Genomic DNA, 10139 nt, shown 5'->3' with positions numbered 1-10139 from the left:
CCCCATGGCTGCTCGCCCTGTGCAGCTGGTGAGGATGGCAAGGAAGGCTCCCCCGCACCCACTGCCCCCAACACCACCCCAGCACCCCCAGGGATGCGTGCCAAGACCCCCACGAGCTGCCCTTACCTGGGGGCTCTCCTGCTGTCCATGCTGTGTTCCTACGGAAGCACCGGATCCCTGCCGGATGCTCCATGGCGGTGCTGGGGGGTGGATGGGAAGCAGAGCCAGAGGAGGGGTGCACCCTGCATCCCCCCCACCATGGCTGGAGCTGTTGTGCCTGGTAAGACAGGTGGAGGTCAGCCCTCACCTGACCCCCTGCCCCGGCCGGAGCCCCACCAGGCATCAAAGCCCCTCCAAGGGCCGGGAGCGCTGCACACCACCGTGACAGGGGTCCATTTTTTTATCCTTTTATTATTTTTTTTTTAATAGACTAAGAGCAGAATATGAAAATCACCAGCCAAAGCACTTGAAAAAAAGGTTGAGAATGTTTCTTTTTTGTTTTTTTTTTTTGTTTTGTTTTGTTTTGATCTGTTTTGTTTTTCCCCAAAAAGTGTCTGTGCGTTTGCATAGGTCGGGTCTTCACGGAAGACGAGGAAAATCCAACACGTTTGACTATGTACAAGCCAGCCCGGGGCCGGCGCCGCTGCCTATGGTACAGTATAGATATATCTCTGTAGTCGCTCTCTGTACAGTATGTATAGATCTATATGGGTATGTACAGGCTGCCCGGCCCTGGGGGTCCCTGCCCTCACCAGGCTCCCCATCTCGGAGCTGGCCCCCAGCCCCGGGGCAGCCGCGGGGCACTGGGTGGGCTGTGGGCAGGACCCCGCGGCTCAGGACGGTGTCGGCGGGAGGTGCAGCGCACTCAGCCGGGCCCTGGGACGTGGCCGTGCCCGTCGGCAGGGTGGGAGGCGAGTCCAGCCGGGATCGGCGCGTGCCACGATCCCTGCCCCGCGGGGCAGCTCCGCGGGCGGCTCTCCGGGCGGAGGGGGTGGTCCCGCGGTGATTCCCCCGCTGGCTCTCAGGAGGGGCGGCAGGTCGGGGGGGCCGCACTCGGCAGAGCGGCGCTGGCCGGGCCCCCACGGGCGCCGGGAGCTACGAGGCCAACAGGGTCATGAGGAAGAGCGCGGCGGCCACGGCCAGGGGCAAGTGTTCCCGCTTGGGGCTGGTGCCGCTGATGCTCTTCTCCAGCTTCGGCATCTCCGGGTTGAAGTTTTCTGCAGGGAACAGCGAGAGGGTGAGGGGGGCAGCGGGGCAGCCCCAAAACCCCACCCCCAGTTGGCTGGGGCTGCCCCAAAGGCGGCGGCGGGGGGGACGCGGCGGGGCCGGGGGCTCTGCCTGACTCACCCAGGTCCTCGATCTTCACCTCGGGCCGCAGGGTGAACTGGGGCAGGGTGGGCGCCAGCTTCTCCCCGGAGTGTGATGCTGTAGAGGGAGAGAGGGAACGGGGGTCACGCTCCCTGGATGCCCTGTGCTGCAGCCCCCCCAGGGAGGGAGAGGGGACCTGCCAGCCAGCCACACCGCCCCCCGCTCGCCCACAGCCCCCAGGGTGGGCACAGAGGTACTTACTGGAGGCGCAGCAGACAAACACCTTCATCTTCAGGCAGGCCCGGCGGTGGTTGTGTGTTGGTGTGGCTGCAAGGCAAGAGAGGGCTGGGGGCGGCTCCGTGGCAGTGACCCCATCCCCGGGCACCCCGAGGTGCAGTGGGTCTGGGCATGGGGGTTTCTGGTCCTGCCCAGGGGTGTGCTCTGGGCTGGGGTAATGCAGCAGCACCCCAAATCCCACGCCTGCACCAGCACCCGAATCCTGTGCCAACAGCCCGTACCAGCACCCCAATCTGGCACTAGTACCCCAATCCTGCATCCTCCACCCTACATCATCACCCCCCAGCACCCCCATCCTGCACCAGCACCTCCACCCACACACCCATGCTGTCCCCCATCTTTCCCCATGCTCCCATCTCTCCCACACATCATGCACCCCCCCCGCACCATCAACCCCTCCCAGACCCCCATCCCAAAGCTCCGGGTGCCCACTCTTGTGGAGGGGGGAACAGCTGCCCAGCTGTGGGAGGTGCAGGGGGACCCCAGCTGTGGGGGGTGGTCCTTGCTGGGGGTGCAGAGGGGCCCAACAGGGTGGGGGGACAACCCAGGGAGGGACACGGGGTGACCCGGCCGGGGCTGGGGGGGCTGTGGGGGTCCCGCCCCGGCGCCCCCACGTACAGATGTAGTAGTACTCCTGCCCCGCACGGAACTCGTAGCCCAGTGAGAAGGCGCTGTAGCGCTGGAACTTCTCCGAGAACTTGATGGGGCTGTGGGGCGCGTGGGGCCGGTTGCACTCCCAGCGCTTGAAGCCCTGGCTGGTGTTGCAGGTGCGATAGCCCTCCGCGTTCACCATGTACAGCACGTACTGCTCCAGCCGGTGCTCGGGCACCGAGGCGTTGTAGTGCGGGCAGTAGATGTCCAGGTAGTCGTTGACGTTCACCTGCACTGTGTAGCCCTCCCGCCGCAGGCTGCAAGGGAAGGAGGGGATGGGGGGGTCAGAGACAAGCCCTGCACCTCCCCAGACACCATCCCCCTCCTCCACGGGGACCCGGAGGCTGGACCAGGAGCGAGTTGCAGAGTGGGGGTTCCAGGAGCAGCGGCACCCCCTGCTCAGCCTCTGTGCGGAGCCCCCGACGCAGCGGGGCTGTGCAGCCTCACGGACCTGTGGAGCAGAATCGACATCCCCGGGGGCACGGGTGGACTGGGGTGGGAGAAGAGCTGTTGTCAAGCCACATGCACGGGTGGGCTGGGCAAGAGCACAGGCACACGTGACGGCACTGCCAGGTCCTGCTGGGAATGTGCCAGCAGCCTCAAGGAGGAGACAGACACAGCGCGATGGACAGACAGACCCAGAGGGGCATCGGGGTCCTGCAGGCAGCACGGTCCCCGCGGCATGCAGCCGCTGGGTATGCACGGAACCCCGGCATTCCCTGGCATTCCGTGCCTCCAGCAGCCCAGAGCCGACCCACCGCAGCCGCCCACCACGGCCCTGGCACGCGCGGCAGCTCGGAGCCAGGATTTCTCACCCTGCTCTGGCTAATCCCGTTAGTTCGTTAATGCCGTAAAGGGTGGCCCTGGGGGAGCCTCATTTACATTGATTAGGAGCAGCAATCCCCTCAGATCCACTCAGGAGAGGCTCCGCTGGCTCCTAATCCGCGCCCGACGGAAATCCCGGCCTCGGTAATCCTCGCCGCCGCGCTGACCCGCTGCTCCTGCCAATTAATTACCACCCGGCGCTGGCTCGGCAGCGAGCCCGCCGCGACAGCACCCGACCCTGACCGGAACGCGCTTGCCGCTGCCTCAGCGCTGCCTCGGGGGGTCCCGAGCGCGGATCCCGCGGGACACGGACCGCAGCATCCCGGCACACGCGGCCGAGCTGCCCCGCGCAGCTCCGGCTTGCGGCGCGTCGCTCCGGACCGCGGCCCTTTCCCCGCCTCTCACGGCAAACCCCGGGCTGGAGCCCCCACCGCTCGGGCTCCCCTTGGCCCACGGAAGGTCCCGCCACCCCTCCCTTGCAGCCGAGCGTTCGCCGGGTGTCCCCGGCAGGGCCGGGCAGACAGCGGGCAGGGCTGCACGTGCAGACGCCCCACCCTGCACCATCGCCCCCGGCGCTGTTTGGGGAGCCCCGGCACCGCCGGCGCCCGCGGCACCCCGGGAGCCGAGCGCCGGAGACAGAACCAAAGGGGGGGACCTGCTGTCGGGCAGCAAAAGAGGGGGTGGGTGGGCCAAGAAGCACCGCCTCCGGCACCGGGGGGCAACGGTGGGGGTCTGATGGTGGAGCTCGCCGGCCGTGGGACAGGGAGCGCAGCTCCACGCGGCCCCTCCCTCGCTGCGCAGCCGCTACTCCGCAGCCCAGCCCGGCACCCGCCGGCAACTGCTCCGCCGGGAAGGTGCTGAGGCAGCCACCCTTGCTCAGCGGGCGCCGGGACCTTTCATCTTCCCCCTTTGATGTGGTGGGAAGGGGGGCGGGGGGGGGAGAAAAAGGCTTGTTATTAAAGAAATGGCCCCAAGGAGAAAATCGCAATTAACTCCGCGCGGGACGCGGGGCTGGGACGCCGGCGTACCCCAATACCTGCTCCCCACACCGGGGCGGGCACCGGCAGCCGGGGCTCACCGCGGCCGGGCTGCGGCTGTGCCAGGGGATCGAGGGACCGGAGGAAGCGTCACACACGGCTCCATGTCCCACCGTGCCGGGGGAAACCCGGTGCTAGGGAGCTGTAACACCCCCCACCCTACTCCCCTGCGGCACCCAGCGCTGAGGCACAGCCCCCGTGGGACCCCACGCTGGGGCTCGTTAAGCAGCGGCTCATTAAGAAGAGCGGCTCCTGATAAACAGCTTCGCTAACGAGGCACCAACGTCTCCCCCTGGGGCTGGGACACACCAGCACCCATGGTGCGGTACAGGGGCCCCAGGTGGTGTGGTGAGGGCCCCGTGGTAGTCACTGCCAGCTGCCATGGCATGCCGGGAGCTCCAGGGCATCAGAGCATCATCAAGTGCTGGGAGGGCTGGGGAACGGCCCCACAAGGAGACAGCCACAGGGCCACCACAGCCTGAAGCACAGCCAGGGGACCCTTGCAGCAGCTTCAGTCACAACACTGTGTCCCTGCCGTGCTTGGCTCCTGCACAGTCACTATAGAGCAGCAGCTCATGCAGCTGGATACCCCTAAACTCAGCAGCTTCCCCAGTGCCATGGCCAAAGCACCCCGAGACCTGTTTGAAGCACTGTGGGCCCTGGTTTGGGGTAGAAGGGCAAGAATAGACACCCTGAGAGAGGGACTCAGCCTCTTTCCTCACCGGCACCCACCCCAGAGCAGGCACAGGCTGCCCCGTCCCAGGGTCAGGATGGACCCTCGATCTCCCAGGCTCCGGCAGCCACGGCATGGCCAGCGGGGCACGGTGGGCTCCAGCAGTGCCCGAAGGGTTAAGTGCAGGAGGAGAACGGGCAGCATCACTTCTGCACGACTGCGTTTGTAGAGCAGGGCTCCTCGAGGCGGTGGTACCTTCCAGCAGCCTGTCACGCTGGGCAGATGGATGTCCCCTGGCATCACCGGCCCTGGGCTCAGCGCCCACCGGCCCTGCACCGGAGGGACCCTGGTGGGCCCCTGGTACCTGGCACGCCGCAGCCACCGGTGAGCTGGGCGGCCGCTCCGCTCCCATCTGCTGCCATAAATCCGGGCTGTGTGCCGCGCTGGCTCCTGCACTGCTGGGGAGCGCCTGGTGCACTGCAGCACGCCCCGGCAGCGGTGGCACGGAGCGGGCTGGACCCCCATCTGGACCCCCACACTGCAGACTCATCCCCACGGGTGTGGGAGAAGCCTGGAGGGCGGTGGGGCCAGAGCGGGGCTCAGCACCCCATGCCGGCGGTGCCAGTGGGGATGAGCGGGGCGACGCGGGGCATCCCCCATGTGGGGACTGCATCGTGCCCCCCGGCACCGGACACCCCCCCAGCACAGCCAGGCCCTTTGTTCGGCTCCAGCAGCTTCGTCCTTTTGGCGCATCCGGGGCCCATCGATCACCAGGGGAACAAAAAAGTGCCATTGATTTACGAGTCCCCTTCCTGTCACCCCGCGCCACAGCGAGAGGCAAAGGCGCACCGACCGCCCTGGCCGGTCCACCACGATGGACAGAGGGACAGACAGACAGACCAACCGCCCGCCTGCACCCACCGCTCAGCCACCCGGGGAGCCGGGGGGGGCTCAGCGCAGCCCCCACCCCGTGCCAGCCCTCCCCACGCAGCCAGCGCTGCACAGTCACGGCGCCCAGACGGCCACGCACACGCGCGCTGGCTCGGCAGACAGCGCCTGCGACGCAGCCCACGCACGCGGGTGGCACCGAGCCACGGCACAGCCCCCCGGCCTCGCCTGGCGCAGCCGCAAGGCGCGGGCGCTCCCGGCACCGCCGGCACACGGTGTCCCCGGGGCCACCCCCCCGCGTGGGCACAGGGGGCTGCTCCCCAGGCAGAGGGGCTGGGGTGCCAGCAGGCATCTGAGGTGATGGGCACAGCCCTCCACGAGCACCCCGGGACTCCAGCACCACCCTACAGGTGCCCCCACTCCCCCCCCCATCACTATTGACGGCCACGCGATCCCTGTAATCCCGGCTAAAGCCGGCACCTTCCCATGTTGCTAACAAGATCAATGAGGTTTCTAATTGGGTTTTAATTAAACCATCAATCTGCAACCGGTGACTCAATTACCGGCCCGGGCAGGAGCAGGTGGCCCCGGCCCTGTTGCACCCCAACACCGTGGCTGCTTCTCCCATGGGAACCCCGGCCGTGCTGCCGGGGCTCGGTGCCGCCCAGCGCCGTGACTCACGGGGCACGGCACCCTCTGCCCCCGGGCACCCACTCCTACCAGCACCACGCCGGGCACCCGTGGGCGGGTGATGGGGGGCTCTGGGTGCATCGGGAACCAGCCTGGAGGGCACGGCCATGGGGCGGGGGGTGGCCGAGCACCCCTCAGCTGACCTGGGGACACCGCAGCCGGTGTCATCACCACAGTCCCCTCCTCCGGCCCTGCAGCCAAGCAGGGAACTGCCCCTGCTCGAGCACAACTGCCCCGCGCCCCACAGCACCTTCTGCTAGATGCCCCCAGACCCAATGGGGAGGGGGGTCCCTCCTGCTGCCGGTGACCCCGTCCCCAGCCCTTTGGGTGCCAGCGGATGTGATGGGGGGATCCATCCACGCACAGCCCTGGTGTTGGGGTCTGGCTGCTGCAGGGGAGCCTGGGCCCCCTCCAGACCCCTTTGTAGGGATGTGGCTCCTCTCCTGCATGAGATGCTCCCCAGCGAGACTGCTCTGTGCTGGGGCTCTCCAGAACCCACTCCAGCCCTCTCCAGATGCCGCTCTAGCCCTCTCCAGAGCCCACTCCAGCCCTCACTGCCTGCGACACAACCTCAGCCAGATAAAAGCCACCTTGAAGAGGCAGCGACGGCGCTGGGGGGGCTGCATGAGCCGGGGGTAGCACACAGTGCTGGGCCCTCCCTGCACACAGGTGGGCTCTGACCCCCCCACCTCAGCCAGGCATCAGCACCCCGTGTACTCCCTGTCTCGCAGCATCCCCCCACTCTGTTCCCTCCACAGCACCCAGTGCCCTCAGTCCCAGCACCCTCAGTCCCCACACCGGAGTCAGTGGCAGAGCATGGCACACACCAACCTGCTCTGGGGGACTCCTGGGGGCTGCAGCAGTGGCAGGGGGTGCTGGCCGTGCCTGTGCCTGTGCACAGGGACAGATCACTGTCCCCATCTCAGCATCTGGGACACCCAGCAGAGAGGTGGCATCCACCAGCACCAGCATGACAGGGCCCAGTTCGGCTGGGGATACCCCAGGAGCCCCTGGCCCCTCTCTGTGGGACACTTAAGGGTCACAGCCCCCCCAAAAGCCAGTGCTGAGTGGGATACAACTGCCCTGCAGCTTTGCCTCATGCCATTGGGCCTGCTCCTGGCAGGACTTGGGATTGGAGGGCAGTGAACAGCCAAGGGTCATCCCACAGCCCCGGGGCTCACTGGCTGCCACCAGAGGAGGTGATGGGACAGACAGATGGAATGTGCAGCTGGACCAACAACTGGTTCCACCTTCACACCTCCCCAGGGCTTTGCAGACACACCCCAAACCCACAGCACGAGGGGTGCCCTGGCCTGCTCGGTGACCCTCCCTGGCACCCCCAGCCATCCCTCATGTGGCTGAGCTGCCACCAGCTCCCTGCTACCTGAGGCACTGGTGGGACCACGATGGGCTCCATGGGTTGCTCCTCACCCCGTCTTCCCGCCGAGGGTGGCCACAGGGCCACCTGTGGGGGCATGGTGGGAGATGCAATAGATTTGTGGGGTGCCTGGCACAGCCCCCAAGGAGCAGCCGCAGCCGGCACCCCCCTTCTCCCTGGAGAGCCCTACAGGGCCGTGCTGGGCTTGTTTATGGCTCCGCTTGCAGCGGGTTTGCTGGGATTTGCAGGCTGCGGCCCAGGGAGCCTAATTCCCCCCATAATTTATCTAATCCAGACACTTTGCCGTGCGGCTGTAATTGCGTCCGAGCTGCCGCACTGCCTAACAATAAATATCAGCTCCGGAGTGCCTGGGACACGGCTCTGCCGCAGCCGCCCCCACCGCGCCGCCCGTGCCCTGAGCTGGACGCTCGCGGCCGCGCCAGACACGCGTGCGCGATGGGTGCGGGTGTCTGGCTGCAACACCCCCGGCGTGGCACGGCAGGGGCACCGACGGCACCCCCTCCATCCCGTCCCTCGAGAGGTGCCGGGGCACCGGCGGGTCACGGCGGTGACGGGGTGGGGACGCTGGGTTGTGGCAGGACAAGGGTGGGGGCGTGGGTGGGTCCCACCCAACGATGTCGCGGCAGCGTCGCGGTGTGGGGACGGCGCTGGGGGTGACGGGGGTCTGGCCAGAGCAGAGGGGCCGGGGGGATGCCGAGCGCAACGGGGCGAGCCCGACACCTCGCCATTGTGCTGCGCCTCGGCACGTCGCACACACGCACGATTTATGGGGCCCGAGCTTCCGCCTGGCGACACAATCTCAATGGCAGGGGAGGGGGCTGTCGGGGCTGCTCCCGCCCCGCACAAAGGGGTGCAGGGCGGGGGGAGACCTGGGGAGCCCCCGCACCGGCGGGCACCAAGGGGATGCTCTGGCTGGACGCACGTCCCTGCCACACCCCTGGGCGCTCGCACTGGTGAGGGATGGGGAGGTGGGTGATGGCAGCGGGCACAGATCCCCCTGGAGGGGTTTGCGGACACACCACGGGCACGCAGCCCCCCCTCCTCGGGGGGGCCCAGCCCAGATCGTCCCCATTGCACACCCGCTCTCAGGTGTGGGTGCCACGCAGCCCCCGGCGCGGGCGAGGGCAGGGGCAGCCCCGGCGCAGGGTGTGAGGGAGGGGCTGCGTGTCCACGGCCACCGAGCCCTGGTCGCTCCCCTCCCGGTAGCCGTTCCCACCCTCCGCTCGCACCCCCACCGCCCCCGCAGCCCCGGGAGCCACCGCCGCCGGCCCGAGGATGCCAACACTGCCGGTCCGAGGTGGTGGGGGTCGGCGGGGGTCGGCGGGCACCTGTCGGGCCCCCCCGCCTCCACCGCGCCGCCGGTGCCGCTCCCGCACCCAGACAGGCGGGGGGCGCGTCTGGAGGTGGGAGCGAGACCCCTGCCCGCCCCGGCGCATCGAGAGATTGATATACGGGAGCGGCTGGACGCTTCCCGATGCCCTCGGTGGGTCAGCGCTGTCGGGGGGCGCCGGGGGGCTCTGCCCCCAGTGCCCAGTTCCCACCCGCGCCCGCACCGGGAGCCGCCGAGCCCCGCCCGGCAGCGCGGCCACGGGGACACGAACCGGCCGGGCGGCTGCCGCCCTCCCCTCGGAGCGACCCCCGCCCCCGCGGGCAGGACGAGGGGCACCGGGGGCACCGGCACCGGGGGTCCGGCGGCCCCGCCCGCACGAGGGCGCCGCGCGGAGACCGGCACCGGGGGGGGGGGGTCCCTCATTCCCGGTGTCGCCCGCCGCCCCCCGCGCATCCTTCAGCGCGATCCCCGCCGCGTCCCCGCCGCGTCCTTCCCGGTGGCGCCCCCCGCCCCGCGCCGCCTCGGGGACCCCCCCCTCGCCTCCCGGTGCGGGTCCCGGCGCCCCCGCCCGCACTCACTGCGGGTTGGAGCTGTTCCAGTGCACGGCGTGCCGGTTGCCCAGGGCCCCCGGCGGCCCCCGGCCCGGCAGCAGCAGCAGCAGCGGGAGCAGGGGCAGGAGCCCAGCCGCCATCCTGCCGCCGCCCGAGCCCGCCGCGATCCGGGGGAATGGAGGGAGAACCGAGCCCGAGCCGCCCGCGCCCCGCGGCCCCGGCGCCCAGCTCCGCCCCGCGCGCGCCCGCCGCCGCCGCGCCCCCGCGCGCGCTCCCGCCGCCGCCCCGGGCCCGCCCGCCCCGGCATCGACACCGGCACCGGGCTTGGGCTGCGGGTTCCCGCGGGTGGAGACACCCGGGTGGATCCCACGGGGATCAGGTGCTACCGGAGTCTCACCGGGACCCCCAGGGTGGGGGCGCCCGTGCCAGGTCCTGCTGATATCGGGGGTCTCACTGGGAGCCCCGTGGGTGGGGGCACCCGTGCCAGGTC

At 69.3% G+C, this 10139-nt stretch overlaps 1 protein-coding gene across 2 annotated transcripts; it reads right to left on the bottom strand.

Annotated features, from left to right (window-relative positions):
• Nucleotides 1–256: 256 nt before the first annotated feature.
• EFNA3 (ephrin A3) lies at nt 257–9871 on the bottom strand. 2 transcript variants are annotated; one of them, XM_051773112.1, is made up of 5 exons: nt 9677–9871; nt 2224–2513; nt 1570–1635; nt 1348–1425; nt 262–1217 (listed from the first exon to the last, which is right to left on the bottom strand). In XM_051773112.1, the coding sequence occupies exons 1-5, from the start codon at nt 9787–9789 to the stop codon at nt 1096–1098; spliced, it is 669 nt and encodes a 222-aa protein (XP_051629072.1). In that variant the 5' UTR covers nt 9790–9871; the 3' UTR covers nt 262–1095. The 2 variants fall into 2 exon arrangements, with proteins under 2 accessions (XP_051629073.1, XP_051629072.1); XM_051773113.1 differs by lacking the exon at nt 1348–1425 and having other exon boundaries at nt 257–1217.
• Nucleotides 9872–10139: the final 268 nt, after the last annotated feature.

The sequence above is a fragment of the Manacus candei genome, unplaced genomic scaffold, assembly GCF_025592945.1.
Source record: "Manacus candei isolate 608988 ecotype Guabito, Panama unplaced genomic scaffold, ASM2559294v1 h1tg000166l, whole genome shotgun sequence".
NCBI lineage: Eukaryota > Metazoa > Chordata > Aves > Passeriformes > Pipridae > Manacus > Manacus candei.
This window is presented reverse-complemented; position numbering and strand designations above follow the sequence as displayed.